Source organism: Nymphalis io, chromosome 7, assembly GCF_905147045.1.
Source record: "Nymphalis io chromosome 7, ilAglIoxx1.1, whole genome shotgun sequence".
Lineage (NCBI taxonomy): Eukaryota > Metazoa > Arthropoda > Insecta > Lepidoptera > Nymphalidae > Nymphalis > Nymphalis io.
The window spans coordinates 8,302,945-8,319,018 of NC_065894.1; the positions used below are offsets into that span (position 1 = coordinate 8,302,945).

The 16,074-nt window shown below is 30.8% G+C and overlaps 3 protein-coding genes across 10 annotated transcripts in view; all 3 read left to right on the forward strand.

Moving 5' to 3' along the window:
• The window catches only part of LOC126769336 (protein sprint), a 216,376-nt gene extending 213,314 nt beyond the window's left edge, over window positions 1-3,062 (forward strand). For all 8 annotated transcript variants that reach the window (XM_050488012.1, XM_050488011.1, XM_050488009.1 and 5 more), the window contains one exon: window positions 488-3,062. In XM_050488012.1, coding sequence (XP_050343969.1) covers window positions 488-621 — 134 coding nt within the window. In that variant the 3' untranslated portion in view covers window positions 622-3,062. The remainder of the gene's footprint in view (window positions 1-487) is intronic.
• A 3,153-nt stretch (window positions 3,063-6,215) lies between these two features.
• On the forward strand, window positions 6,216-8,833 carry LOC126769589 (uncharacterized). The gene is made up of 4 exons (XM_050488453.1): window positions 6,216-6,347; window positions 6,696-6,884; window positions 7,233-7,366; window positions 8,473-8,833. Exons 1-4 carry the CDS (start codon window positions 6,255-6,257, stop codon window positions 8,738-8,740), a joined length of 684 nt encoding a protein of 227 aa, XP_050344410.1. The 5' UTR covers window positions 6,216-6,254; the 3' UTR covers window positions 8,741-8,833.
• A 1,832-nt stretch (window positions 8,834-10,665) lies between these two features.
• LOC126769580 (GILT-like protein 1) lies at window positions 10,666-15,536 on the forward strand. The gene is made up of 5 exons (XM_050488438.1): window positions 10,666-10,913; window positions 13,128-13,259; window positions 13,799-13,972; window positions 14,654-14,794; window positions 15,379-15,536. The coding sequence occupies exons 1-5, from the start codon at window positions 10,839-10,841 to the stop codon at window positions 15,526-15,528; spliced, it is 672 nt and encodes a 223-aa protein (XP_050344395.1). The 5' UTR covers window positions 10,666-10,838; the 3' UTR covers window positions 15,529-15,536.
• Window positions 15,537-16,074: the final 538 nt, after the last annotated feature.

Below are 16,074 nucleotides of genomic sequence, written 5' to 3' on the forward strand. Positions count from 1 at the left end.
TGAAAATATTTATGTATTATATCGTTTATAAGGTAGTTTATATTAGCTAATCATTTAATATAAAAACTCTTAGCCTAAAACAATTCGGAATAAATGCATTCATTTTATTTTCTCTCATTAAAAAAAAGTCTTACTTCATTTTAAAACAAATAGAAAAAGACTAATCTTCAACCTTTTCTCTATTAAATTAATTAATTGTTTTTTTTTTTTTTTTTTAAATAACATATTGAAAAATGAGATATTAAACTACTACAAATTAATGCTAGATAAATTATAATACACAAGAATTAGTCTTTGAATAGTTTTTAAAACACCTTTGCTTAAACTAGTAATAGTATATAATTAATGATAGTGATGAACAAATTCATAAAACATACCGTAACAGCCTGTGAATGTCCCACTGCTGGGCTAAAGGCCTCCCCTCCTCTTTTTGAGAAGAAGGCTTTGAGCTTATTCCATCATAAAATATGTTTTATTTCTTTTCCAGAAACAATGTTGAATGAAAATGATTGCCCACAAGAGGTAATGTCGGAAAAAAGTGGACAAAACTTCATTCTTGCCTATAAGAGGATAGACGCTAAAATCGCGTGGCCTCAGCAGGCGCTGCTATCTTATCCGTAAATGACTCTCTCACTAGCGTCGTAAGCAGAAATCTCACTCATTGAAAACGGATAAAGTGCGGAACAAACTTCTCAATAATGTTACAAAAGTTTTGTACGACTATAAATGCTGTAATCGTCTTTTACGACGATAAGTACTAAGGTTGTCGACGTGCTCATTACTAGAAAATATATTATATTTGACAGTGGAAAATATATTTTTGTCATCGAATAGTGATATATCGACGATATTAACCAACTGTCTACCATTATTGTAGTCTTGTATAAGTAAATTGCGTCTAGGCAGTATTTTTCAAGCCTTGCTACCGCTTCACGTATTTGCGTACTAATTAATGTATTTTCCATGTAGCTTTTTTACCCCATTAGTGTTTAACATTTTATATACTTCGACTGAATAATCATGATCCTCTCAAATGTTTTGTACATTTGTATTACGCGTGTTTTTAATTAGTTCGTGTGGTGTAAGTTTTATAATAAGTTGTTTTATTTTATAATTAACTTAAACCGACGATCGTTACCTTAAAAAGGTAGCTTTTTATTCGGCTGTATGTATGTATATGTTCCTAAATTACAAAATGTACACTGAAAAAACTCACCAAATTGTTGTTTTTAGTTTTTAGTAGTATCTGAAAGTTTTTCTAGTTCTAAATTTCATTTGAACGTCTATTCTAACTTTTATAAACGCTAACTTGTTTATTGAACTGTGATGTAATTTGTATTAGTAATGTAAGTTTGTATTAATTTTGTATATTCGTAGAGGATTTTCTTAATATAATTTATTTATGTATAGTTTAAGGAAGTGTACGGCTCGGACGAATGATGAATAAATTTTGGCAGAGAATAATGTCACATCTTTAAAACTAGTAACTACTTTTAGTTGACTTGGACTAAATATGGTTTTAAAAAATACAAAAAAAAAGATATAACAAAAAGTCAAGTAAAATATTTAATACCAAAAACAACGATAAAAATGTTTTAAAAACGCCATAAATGTAACAATTAAACCGCTAACATTTATTCATCAATTAATATATTCAGATATGGTGGCATTTTTATTTCAAATCATCATTATTTTGTAATGTAATTAAACTATTATGCCGTAAAAAGAATATTAGTTCGAAACATTTATACTTAAAAATATAACTTATACTTTTATTTTATGAATAAAATCAACATTCATCATTGAAGGAAAAAAAAAATTCAGGTACAAGGACATAACAATTTCGTTTTTATTAGATGTGCAGAATGCTTACCAAATAATCTTTACAAAAAGGTGATAAGGCAAGGTCTACATGAGCAAATGTTTTTTTATAGTTTCGATTTTTGAATATTTCCATAGGTTCTATTGGAATTCACAATGTAATTAAAACAATAATAAACCGATTAATATAGTTAATAGTAAAAATTGTGAATTCCAAATAGCTACCAAATATTAAAATATGTTTAAAATTTCGGTTGCAACTTCAATAAATGACACAGAATACCATTTATACGATTAACATTGAAAAAAACTTTATTATTATCGTCTATTTCCTGTGTAAAATTTAGAAAGTCGTTTGAACTTTCATAATAATAGTTTAGTGCGTATAATTTTATTGATTAAATTACAACTGAACAACATTTAACAGCTTTCAAAGCGCTGTAGCGCTTAATTATTGTTTGGATTTTGAATTAAAGTTCAACACTGTTTCCTAAATATGCATCGTAATTATAATATAAAAAAACGACCTTGAAATTCTAATGAACCGCAGGATATTTATTACGGTCTTATTTATACAATTTATGAAATGTACCTTTTAACCAAAATATGTTTTTTCATAGTCATTTCAAGGATAAGTCTTAACTTGAAAGAAAGAGACAAACTATGTAATATCATTAATAAACGTTTTCTAATAAAGAGTAAAGTTGGAATGTTTGTGTACAATATTCGTAATATAAATACCTAAATAATTACAAACAATACATTTAACAATTGAGTGTTACCAAATAAACATTTCTCTTACTTCCTTTTTATTATATAGGACATATATGCACTAGGTTTTAATTATTAATAGATAAAATAATATTAATACGTAAATTCAGCTTATTTATATTTTACTGCGTATTTCAATTACAGTTATCTAATTAATGTGTTTGTTAATAAATAACTCAAATGCCACATATCTGAATATCAAACAAAATACATTGTATTACAGCGAATTGTCTCTCTTGTTACAAATAAATTGTCTTTATAAAAATATACATACGTATAATGATTACAATAATTTTGTCTAAGATGTTTAATTGGCGACGGTGTTTATCAATTCGTCGTAATACTGTGTTAAGTACGGTTTTGTATTTATTGCAGTCTTGTATTTTAAGGTTAGCTAACACGTATATTGTGTTTTGATAACAATTTCAGTCATTTGTGAAAAATAAAAACAATTTTTACCAAACAATAAATTTATATTTTATTTTTATTTTCTTACCGAATATATCTTTCTAAATTGCGAAAATAGAATGTGTGAAGAATGAAAACGAATAAAAACAGCGCCGTCTAGCGACATTAATCGGAATTCCATACAAATCGCAATTAACGTTATAGCGATGACGTTTTGAAAAATTAAAAAAAAACTCACCCTCGGCATACAGATAGAATATTCGCCATCATTGGTACCATATAAAATAAAAATATGAAAGGATATTATAAATAGATTACAGGCATATATAAAAACATGCATTACAATCGATTCTTTAAAAATAAAAACATTAAAAAAATAATTTTATAAAGAAGCAAAATTAATAAAACGGTAGTTTAGCAGTGTTTAATCGATTTAAGTTTAAGTAATTAGTTGAAGGGTTCTCATGGCAACAAAAGTTTTAATATCTACAAGGCACTGTGTAACATAGAACGAACTTAATTTAAATCGCACTGTGAAATATAACTAATATGCAAGCGAATTATCCAAATAGACTGCCTCCGACCTCTTGGGATACGGTACATCTTAATTATCCTATAAAAAATTTCCCCAAAACTGGAATTTCAAGTGAAACATTGGGAAGACAATGGAGACCCTCGCCGGATATATTGAAAGCGCTAGTAAGTTCAAATCTTATTAGTCTTGCATATTATAAAATAGCTGTGTCCACTGATTTCACCCCTTTTTTATAACGCTGGAAAAACGCGTTACGCGTTTCCCCCACAGGAACAATGGGGAGGGGGGAAGGTGTTCTCGCCTTTGTCCAAGGCGCCGAGTGCGCCCCGAACATCGGTATACCCACTAAAAAAACCAGCGGTACCCTTTCCGTCTTAACGAGGAGCGCCACGGGATCGCTTTCACATGCTACCGTGAGAACAGATTTCACCCTCGTATAAGTTAAAGAAATCACTAAGAGCAGACTTATAATATTTCAGTATATACAAAATTTTAGTTTTATTTTTATGGGATATTTAGAATTCATTGGTTTTCGCCTCAGTAAAAAATGGTTGGCCATGAGAAACAGCATCCCTTAAATCTATTCCGACATACTTGAATGTCCCTGTACAAATGATACCTTTACAGGAAATTATGTCTTTTAAAACTGATAAGTAAATCTGAATATTTAAAACATTATTATCAACTAACGGCAGTCGGCGCGCTTTGCATATACCCGTGGGCACGTTTAACCCGACGTATGTCCAGCATAAGTTGAACCCTATTTAATATGGTTGATCATATAGATCTGATCTCAACTTACATTGGAATTATCTAAACCTCTGAAACAGTCAATTTTGTAACTTTGTTTTGATCCTATAAGCTTTAAATCGTCATCATTTTACAAACTATAGGTATAGGTAGCTACAGTTTCACACCAATTCAACTGAACGGTTATTTTATAGCCTTTTTAACGAATGTATGTTCGACATAATTCTTCAAATTAACATATTTTTTTTTATTTTTAAACCAATTGAAATAAAACAAACACTAAATGTTAAGTGAAGTTTAACACAATACATTAGTGAAAACCGCACCCAAATCAGTTAAGCCGTTCCTAAGATTAACGCGCACAAACAAACAGACAAAAATCTAACAATCATTGTTTTGGGTTCTATCGCGTTGATATAGGCCTCCGTTAAGTTTTACTTATATATCTTCCATGTAAAGATAGCGATCAGTTACATTTTTATTATATGTATAAATTACTTATTTTAATTTATTTTGTTTCGTTGTAAGTATCATATCCAAATTATTAAAAAATATATCCTTGACGGAGCTAGGAGAGGCGTCTCGTTATCAGAGTGATCGCGTTATAATACGAAATAAAAGTTGGATAAAATAAGTTAAGCGCGTATTTAGTGTGGTTGAGCTTTGTGCAAGCTTGTCTAGGTAGGTACCACCCATTCATCAGATATTCTACCACAAAACAGCAGTATTTGGTATTGTTGTGTTCCGGTTTGAAGGGTGAGTGAGCCAGTGTAATTACAGGCACAAGGGACATAACATCTTAGTTCCCAAGGTTGGTGGCGCATTGGTGATGTATGCAATGGTTAACATTTCTTACAATGCCAATGTCTATGGGCGTTGGTGACCACTTACCATCGGGTGGCCCATATGCTCGTCCACCTTCCTATTATATATTAAAAAAAATTTGGTTACGAACACAGTTTTAAGAAAATACAGAGTTTTGTAAAGATCAAGAGTAATTAAAAAGCGGAAACGCGGTGACTTTGATGCATCGCGGCAACAAGCATTCACTTTCGTGTCTCAAACGAATGAACCCCCTTTCGACGTCCCGTAACGTCTTAACAAGCAAACCACCACAACTGACATTAATGTTAAAAGGCGTGAATCTTAAAATTGCAGTTTTAAGCGCTGAACACCACTAAATTCATTTTTACTTAAAATAATTATTAATTGAAGCAATTACTAATATTGAATATTATAATTATTTGGTTGCTATATCATTATTTATTATCTAGACAGATGAATCGACCAGAACTTTTACATCAAATCATGGACTACTTTTACCTATATTTCGGTAAATAAAATGCACAAGAACGTGGCTAAAAAACATAAATTTTTAATATAAAAATGTATCGTCAACCGATACATATTTTTGTGACCGTACATGTGTTAATAGATCTATTTAATTTAACAGAGATCGCCAGTTGATGAAGAAAATGATTACAACAGAGACTACAATATAACACTCGATTTATTACGCACACAAACAAATCTGGACTATAGATACAAAATACCTGAAGCGTGTAGATTTAATAAGCATACTTTTTGCGATGAAAACTTTTTTATTTACCCGCCTAGTAAGAAGGTAACAGTACAATAATATTTACTTAGATCACAGCTGTGTGGTAAGTACATCATCGTTTGTTCGTCAAACATATTCGTAGCGGTCTAATTTGTACAATATAAGTATTCGATGTTCAGAAAATGTATGCAATTATTATTAATTGTAATGTAATATTTGCCTAAAATAAAATAAACATAAATGAATAATGTTAAGACACAACAAATTTTCAGATGATTACATAAGTAGTTAATAAATTAATTGTAACACTAGATTTTATTGTATTGCAAATTAGGAAATCATTTGATTTTAAAATTTAAACAGCTCGCTGATAGAACACCAGCCCAAAAAGTACATGGTACAACAGAGATGAAGAGTTCATATACAAAACCCATAAAACCATGTCGATTGGTTACCGACAAGGATCAGTTCAAGCATCCTGCTTCCTTGCCGCTAGAACTGGTAAGAGAATCCATCAGATAATTTAATAAACTATATTTTTCCATTTAATATAGGTATATAATAAAAATTGGCTAACGATTTTTAAATATTATTGAAATTTGAAAAATGACCAATAATTCCAATTTCTTATAAATATTGTCTAGTGACTGATTACTTAGTTAAGCACTCATGTCTCCCTATCTGTCATTATTGATTTGACATTCGAAAGAAGAAGACAGCATTGTTTAACTAATCACCCGCTAAACAATGTTTATGAGTGATATATGTGAGGCCATTAATATTCTCCCTATTATATACATATTTTTTTAAATATTATATAAAAAATGTATTGTACCGATATTTTTCCAGCCAAAAGTAGAACCCTTTTATAAAGAAATAGAGCAGTTGGACACTACATACGAAGGTTTTGAAAAATATTTAGATCCATATTTAACCACTAACAGATTACATCATAGACCGTTTACATCTGATGTGTTAAGGAGGTCATCGAACTCAAAGGACATTCTCACATATTATATTTATTCAAATACCCCTTGGGTAAGTAAACTTGATTCAGTTTAGTGGATCACATTTTATTCAATACGGAATAATGGCCGTACAGTAGCAGCCTGTAAATTTCCTATTGTTGGGCTAAGGCGTCCTCTCCTTTTTTGAGGTGCTTAAGGTTTGGAGCTTATTCCACTACGTTGCTCCAATGCGGGTTGGTGGAATACACATGTGGCAGAATTTCAGTGAAATTAGTAAAATGCAAGTTTTTACACGATGTTTTTCTTCACCATCAAGCACGAGATGAATAAAATCACAAATGTGATCAAATAGAGAAATAGACACATATAATTATTAAAACATTAAGACGAAAGTACAAAAATATATTTTTAAGTTTAGGTGCGTTCACGAAAACCGAATATCGAAGAATGGCGACTTCCATTCAGTAAACCTCAACCGCTTTGGGATAAAGAAAAATTCAAAGATGAATTTCGTGAAGTTAGAACTCACAATAAGTTAAATTGGGTACCCAGGTAAGACTTAATAAATACTTTGAAAATTGAATTTGTTTAGGGGAAAATCAGCTCATCTTTTGAAAGCAAAAAAATTGATCGCAAAAGTTTAAAATAAGCATTTAATGCTTAACTTAACAAGTATCAGAATTTTATTTTTTATCTTTCATTTAATAGTTAATTTTAGTTGTATTTAAAAACACTAAAACAAAAATTGAAAAGTATTACTTCAGTTAAATAATATATTTAGCTATCATTTTTATAAAATTTAATATTGGAAAAGTAATGATAACCTTTAATCATATCTTTAAATGTAGTTCTATATTATATAGAAGGTGGATTACCAGGGTGGCGGCGAAAATGACGATACGTTATATAAGAAAACTCTTGTAATGCTCGTTACAACGGTTACAATACCAATGCCCGATATATTTAAACTGGCGGTATTTATACAAAAACATCTTGACCTAATTTAATACTAAATTTACAAACTTAAAAGATAATATTAAACATTGTTTATCTTAATTATTCTAATGATTATTTACGGACAAATATTATTTAATAATACAGGATTATGTAACATTAAATATTAAAAATTAATATATTACACCGGAAGTTGATAAGCAGCAGATAACCTAGCCAGATCAGTAAAATAAGATTCTAGTAGCTTAATCCTTACATTATACATAATAAAACAAAATTATTATAGCATTGATTAATCGACATAATTTGAGAAAATATAAATAAACAATAAGCACTATTTATTAATTGCGCCGGAAGCTGACAAGCAGAAGGCGCCATTAATAAATAGAATAATATATAATAAAATGTTCCAAGTATAAACAAATATGAATCAACTATTTATTTGATTATGAAATTACTAATTAAATTGTTAAACAGAAGTTTTAATCTATACTTATAAATAATCATCAAGATGTATCCGAACTAGCCGTATATGTAGGACCGGAAGTATTAATTGATAACAATTAGTATTATCTTTATACGTCATTTTTATATGTTGTTTTACAGAAAACAATACCCACCTACCCACACGATCGCAACGCTGAAAAAAACATTTGAATTATTTTTTAATTATTACTTAATATTTTATTCCATTACATTTACAGAACATTCTGTTCAGAAACAAAAGATAACTATATACAACAAACTTCTCGGTCCGAATCGCGAATACATAATTACGAAGAGGAAGTCAGATCTGAGTATCAACGTTCGATCGCCAATTTACAAACGAGCTCGCAACAACAACAATCTGATATTAATTATTTATACACAACAGAAAACTCTCACATCGGTTCTGGAAGGCCGATATGTTCAATAATAGATCAACATTTCGAGAAGAATAAGAAGTTGGCGAAGAGAGAAAATATCGTATAAAATACATTGTCAATGATGCTATGATGAATTTAGGATTAAAATCTATCGAGTTTTTTTTATAACATTGATGGCTGGGCAAATGGGCCACCTGATGGTAAGTAGTCACCACCGCTTTCGCCAATGAGCCACCAGCCTTGGCAAATAGGATGTTATATTCCTTGTACCTACTGGGTCACTCAGTCTACCAACGCAAACACGACAATATTAAGTATTGCTATTTGGCGGTAGAATATGAATTGAAGTGGTACCTGCCCAGACAGGCTTGCATAAAGCCCTATCACCTGGTAAGATACCTGTGTATAGATTACACTTTTAACATGTGATGGTAGCCAACTGCATATTATAATGCAGAAGTGTGTGTATGTATTCATGTCCGTATCCGTAACAGCCTGTGAATGTCCCACTGCTGGGCTAAAGGCCTCCTCTCCTCTTTTTGAGGAGAAGGTTTGGAGCTTATTCCACCACGCTGCTCCAATGCGGGTTGGTGGAATACACATGTGGCAGAATTTCAGTGAAATTAGACACATGCAGGTTTCCTCACGATGTTTTCCTTCACCGTAAAGCACGAGATGAATTATAATCACAAATTAAGCACATGAAAATTCAGTGGTGCTTGCCCGGGTTTGAACCCACGATCATCGGTTAAGATTTACGCGTTCTTACCACTGGGCCATCTCGGCTCATGTATTCATGTACTAAGAAGAAATATCTTATAGTAAGTTCGTTACAAAATATACATGCAATTTGAGACAAATTGCATATTTCATTTTCCAATAAATTATTGTGTTAAATGTACAGGCAGAAATGAAGCGAACGAACGATCGGTCGACAATTTTGTATTACAGGATCTCGTTAAGATACCCAATTGGACAACGCTTTTTGTCCTACATTATGAATTGTTTCCTGTGCATATATGTAACTGCCATTTGCGCTGTATAAATCCGTAAATGTGTCGCTTACTCGTTTGCAGGTATTATTAAATCTACTGAACATATTTGAGCAAAGTAATATATTACAGCAGACCTATAAGAGTATTCATTAAGGATAAAGTCATTGCCTTTTGAAGTATCATCGCACAAAGCTTTGCTGTTTTAAGCCATTCAAGCGCTGCTCATATCTCCCCTTTTTCACGCAGTGAAAGTTTAAACTAGATAAGGAAAAACATTCAACAATTTATAATAATTTTACCTAATAATAACTTAATCTCAGTTGATTTCAAAGACTATTGTCTTACTAGTTTCCGCCCGTGGCTTCGCAATCTTTGAATCCAAATTTTAAAATCTTTGAATACATTTTGTATGTATCTTTTAACAAATTTATTTTCTGTCTATTTTCGGACTTATAAAATCGTGCCTATACTGAAATTAAAAACTGTTTTTACGTACAACGTCAATGAAACGTCATTAAGATATGTTTACGTAATTCTCTCGTGACAACAAAATGTATTCGAAAATTAGATGGAAATAATTTATTTTTTTATAGTAATAGGTTTTGTGTCGTTTGTAATATACCTTATACAGCCTTATTGGATATTAATTCTATCTATTACATTCGTGTATGCGCTGTACACTCAAATTGGAATGATATTTTGAAAAATATTAACTCCATTAACATTTTTACAAGTAAGTGAAATAATATCATATTCATATACTATGTATTTGTTGAAACAGATACTAACTTAAGATTCTGATACGAAGAGAAAGGATCTGCTTTCAATTATTTATATTTATAGGTTCCCTATAATATTATCCTTCAGACGCCAGATTACTTGTATGCTTTTTCGTCATCAGAGAAGGTAAAAATTTTATACAATTGTCGAAAGACTGATGATAAATACATATATTACTTATAATACTTTCATATTATAAAGGTTGTAGTATAAGTATATTGTATTACAATTGTTTATTTTTATATTAACGCTAGCATATTGGTGTGTGATCAGACGGAGCAACTAGCTGCGTTCTCGCAACAACTAGCATAGTAATTGAACCATACACACGTGTTTGCACAATTGAATATATATAGTTTTGGTACGACGTGTCGTAATTTATTTTTAGTAAATATTTTTTGTGATTAAGAAAATATAGACAAGTAAAAAATGGTGCAACTAAAATTGCAGTTTTTATTATTATTAATAACTTTGGAGCATTTTACTTTTGCTTCGCCACGAAAGGTAAGTCAACTATTGCATTATTTATTACCTTTAATATAACTAAAGAATGAAAACGCAAATCTACTAAAATATTTTATTTCTTATATGATTATTTATTTATGAATATAATAAATATGTATGGCATATGTATAATAACGATTATTATTTAAGTCAACGTACCGTTAATTTTAGAATTGGTTTATAATTTATATATGAAACAAAAAATAACTGTCTGTTTCTAAAAAGATTGTATCATTTATTCTTATATTACGTAAATTCGAGCTGACCACTTTATATATATGTAAATATATATGTTTTATACATACAAATATGTGTATAATATGTATTAACAGTCATTATCCGCACGGTTAATAGTACTAATCGCTGTGACGGACCCACTAGAGTGAAAATGAATACATTTATCCAAATTACCCATGAAGGTTTGCCGTTTGTAAAATACTTAATTTTAAATGACGGTGAAACAATTTTATGACCATGTCAAGTATTAGGTGTGCTTATTAGCTGAAGGATTTCTGCTTTGACGAAAACGAGGTTGTCTCAAAGAGATTTTAGAAATAGCAATTTAAAATTTCTTTTTAATTTTTTATTTAATGATAAGATCATGATGTCTTCCTGACCAATTTCGACCACGGCAGCCAATCTCAAGAGAGATTAGGAAATTGCACGGGTCATATGGCAGTGCACAAGTGTATCCGCAAACAGAGATGCACTCTCTATTCTATCAATATCATAATACGTTGGGACGGCAATCCAACACGACCGGAAAGAGTTCAGGCGCAAGACTAACGGCTTTACACGTTTTCCGAGACATAAGGGTGTATACACTTCGAACTACCAGACTTTTTTATGTAATAGGTAGGCGGACGAGCATATGGGCTACCTGATGGTAAGTGGTCACCAACGCCAATAGACATTGGCATTGTAAGAAAAGTTAACCATCGCTTACATCGCCATTGCGCCACCAACCTTTGGAACTAAGATGTTATATCCCTTGTACCTGTTATTACATTACATTGGCTCTCACCTTTCAAACCGGAGCACAACAATACCATGCTTTTTTGCGGTAGAATATCTGATGAGTGGGTGGTACCTACCCGACAAGCTTGAACAAAGCCCTACCACCAACAGACTCTGGGCTTCTACTAAGAATCTTTGACAGAAAAACCTATTGACTTTTTTATTAGGTCGACCTGCGGCTTGCGGCCTTATATTTAACCTTTAGACCAACGCCGCAGTTATAGTTATATAATATCCTGGGACATTTTTCACACACGGCCATCTGATTCCAAATTAAGCTTGTACAGAGCTTGTACTATGGAAACCAGACAACTGATATACATATACTATTTTTCTTTCGTAAATACATACTTATATCGATTAAATATTATGTTGTTGTAAAGCTAATATAAATTTGCTTACCACAGACCTGTATGTATAATTATATAAGGCAACAACGTAAGGCCGGCTCTATCTAAAATCAAAATACAGTATCATTCTGTTGATATAAATATATGCATGGATTATAAAATAAAAAGCCGCGAATGAGATTCAAACATGAAACCTGTTTTTAATCTAAATATATACAAACATTTCACTGAATGTCGCTTAGTCCCGCAGGCGAGGTCGATATATGTATAAAGTAGAGCAGTAAAAGTTGTCCTGCCTCAACAACTAATAACGCATATTGGCCAGACATGACATGTGTATACGTGCGAGTATATGTCGTCGTGAAATTGCAAGACCCGTTAGCTTATAATAAATCTAAACACAAACTGTCGAAAAATTTTGAACAGCGCATTCAACCTATACATATAAAATGACTTGTCCTTACTGAATCATCAATATGAACGTTATTTTATTTACTTAACTCTCTTAGTTTGAGAGGAACCAAAAATAGATTAGGAACCATTTTATAATATAAATAAGTACAAAAAAATATTTATAATTTTCAATATTTTTGTCTTCCACCAGTACCAGTGTACCAGTGTACCAGTCTCAAAAAAAATCAGCATATCAAATCATATTTTCACTTGAATTTAGATTTTATTGCATGTTTGCTTGGTCTGATTTGATTGGAGTCTGATCTATCGATAATATTTAACAAAACTTTCAATTGAGCTACAATCCAATATACTGCCTGTATGGTATTTTTTCTATGTCGGTATTGCCAGTTTAAAAAAATACTTTTAAGGCAACCTAATTTTTATTTTCCAGATACATTTGTCGGTTTACTATGAGAGCAATTGCCCTGACAGTAAATCCTTCATTTTAAATCAATTGCTACCAGCCTTTCATTTACTGCATGAACATTTGAAGCTAAGCTTCATTCCATTTGGAAAATCAAGGGTAATAAAACATGTTATTATTTATGATATTCATTTATCAGCATTTGTAATTGCAATATTTTGATGGCAAGCTATTCTGGCTGAATTTTATAAAAAATAAATCAAATTATTTTTGTTTTAATTCTAATAATCCATATTTGGCGTATTCCATGTTTGTTTAATGAATAACGAATTAGATTGTATGGTCTTTGATTGTTTGGTTCTTTACTTATCATGGATAAAAAAAGTATTAAAACATTTTCTTTTAAATATGGTTATATGACCAAAATATAAACCAGTCAAGATATCTCGCAAATTTTATTTAATAATGACTTTGTAGATAAGAAAAAAAAATAAGATTAATGAATACTTTAAAATGTCAATTTATTATTTATTAGAAATAACATTGCTCATTGATATGATCACAAATATATTCAGCCATATAATCTTAAACGAGTCAAATTTATAGGGAGTCTTAACACATTTTCATAGATAATAAATAAGGCTAAGTAGAAACACACAAATAAAACTATTATAATTTCTTAACATGAAACATTTCAGAGCATTAATTACGGCGATGAAGGGTTCGAATGTCAGCACGGTTCAGCAGAATGCTTAGGCAATATGGTACAAGACTGCAGCTTGCATCAGATGAAGAGTCAAAGCGACAAAAAGAAATTGGCATATGTTGTGTGCGAAATGCACACCGAGGCCGGTTCACAGGGTAGATTTGATGTACGCTTTTAATCTGACTAATATTTTATAAGCAAAATTATGTTTCGATGGTTGTTATATAATAACACTGGACTGGATTTTTTTTTAATTGTATTTGGTAGACGAACGGTAAAATGGGCCGCCAGTTAGTAATTAGTTACTACCGCTAATACTAATGCTGTGTAATGCTTCTGCTGTTTGGCAGTAGAATATGTGATGAGTGGGTGGTACCTCATCAGACGGGCTTGCACAAAGCCCTACCATCAAGTGAATTTCGTGGAATATGTATTTATATAAGCGAGCTGGTAACAGGTCGTATTATAATAGAATAAGTATGTATTTCTTTACAATCATAGAAAATAGATTATCGTGAGATTTTAGCACTTAACTCCATCATTTTTTGTAATATATAGAAACTACAATTGTATTTTAAAAGAACTGAATGTGAAACTGAAAAACATGTGAATCTAATTTATTCAGTTTTTATGTAATTATGTATGTGTCTTATGTATGATATTTAACGTGAACTGCGTTTTTTCAGGGTATACACCTAAATAGATAAACTTAAATAGCAAAACCCTGTCTAAATACAAAATTCGAACCAAATCGTTAACCGTTTCCGAGATATGCGGACTAAATTTATATTTAAACGAGAAGTGATTAAGAATTGTTTTTCATATAAGTTCATTATTGTTCTTACAGTGTATAGAGAAGTCAAATCTATCGACTGAGCATGTAGAGCGCTGTGTGTCGTCGGGCGAAGGAACAATTTTGCAGCTCGAATCCGAATACTTCACTAGCTTAGTAAAACCAAATTTTATTCCAACCGTGACAGTTAATGGAGTAAGTAATTATTTTTATGGTTTATTAATGAGGTAGACATACAATTATCATTAATAAATAACTGACCCATTTAAAATACACAAAAACCAATTAAGTCTCCGCATATTATTGAAAATGCAAATAATAACAGACGTAGACTAAAATTATAACTAATGACGAGGGACGAGGGGAGCAGGGACGATTAACTAAATCGTCCCTGCTTCGCACAGGCACATAAGAAAAATGTATTTTGTATAGGTTTTGCGTAAAATCCGTTCTCCGGGCGGAATGTCTTGAGATCTCGTGATGAGTGGTATTTCACTTAGTTGCTTATATATATATATATATATATATATATATATATATATATATATATATATATATATATATATATATATAGATTATATATTATAGATTATATAAATGCTAAAACAATTTTTCAAATCGGATTGGAACTTCCTGAGATAATCGCGTTTCGACAAAAAAATTAACCCTTATATCTAGATAGAATAGGTATCAGCGTAGTTTAATAGTATCTTTGTATTTCTATCGATATGCTTTAAAAACCCCTATCATTTTATAAATCAAAATATGTTATTTTTCAGGAATACAACCAAGAGATTCAGGACTACGCTCAAGTAGACCTCATCGGCACTCTCTGCTCCATGCTGACTGACTCTCAACCATGTGGGCGATATTACAATTACATTGCTCTGAAGAACCTTATGAATATTAGTCCAAGAAATACGCATTGAATTAATCACCGAACAATATACAATTTCTTTAATTTATTAGACTCTTTATTTGTAAATATGAAATCTATAAAAAAATTATTATAGAATTGTTCTGTCAAATTATAGAATATATTTTGAACATAGAATAATCATAACTAATATTATAAATGCGATTTCGTTTGTTACGTTTTCACAATACACAATATAAGACTAAATAGAAAATAAATTAAATAAATAAGACTATTAACCACTTTTATAACTTATTAACATGATATTTTTTAGAGCATTAACTATGGTGATGAAGGGAAGTGCAAAGTGAATTTGTTTGTGACGTCATAACTACCGAACCAATCATCATGAAATTTTGCATATATAAACACGTAGGGTACAGAAAAGGACAACATCTACGTCTGTCCTCTTCGCACACACGCGGGCAAAGCAACGAGTGTAAACTAGTACGAGATATTATTAAACCAATTTAAATATAAATTCAATTGAAGACATTAAATAATAAAATATAATAATAATGCTTATTAGACTCACTTATTTATTTGTATTAATAACACT

What these genes read in the sequence shown, in the direction of transcription:
- LOC126769589 (XM_050488453.1), top strand. Translation starts at nt 6,255, where the DNA reads ATGAAGAGTTCATATACAAAACCCATAAAACCATGTCGATTGGTTACC. An exon ending in CTTCCTTGCCGCTAGAACTG is followed by an intron (nt 6,348 to 6,695) that starts GTAAGAGAATCC and finishes ATATTTTTCCAG; the next exon opens with CCAAAAGTAGAACCCTTTTA. An exon ending in TTTATTCAAATACCCCTTGG is followed by an intron (nt 6,885 to 7,232) that starts GTAAGTAAACTT and finishes TTTTAAGTTTAG; the next exon opens with GTGCGTTCACGAAAACCGAA.
- LOC126769580 (XM_050488438.1), top strand. Translation starts at nt 10,839, where the DNA reads ATGGTGCAACTAAAATTGCAGTTTTTATTATTATTAATAACTTTGGAG. An exon ending in CTTTTGCTTCGCCACGAAAG is followed by an intron (nt 10,914 to 13,127) that starts GTAAGTCAACTA and finishes TTTATTTTCCAG; the next exon opens with ATACATTTGTCGGTTTACTA. An exon ending in TTCCATTTGGAAAATCAAGG is followed by an intron (nt 13,260 to 13,798) that starts GTAATAAAACAT and finishes GAAACATTTCAG; the next exon opens with AGCATTAATTACGGCGATGA.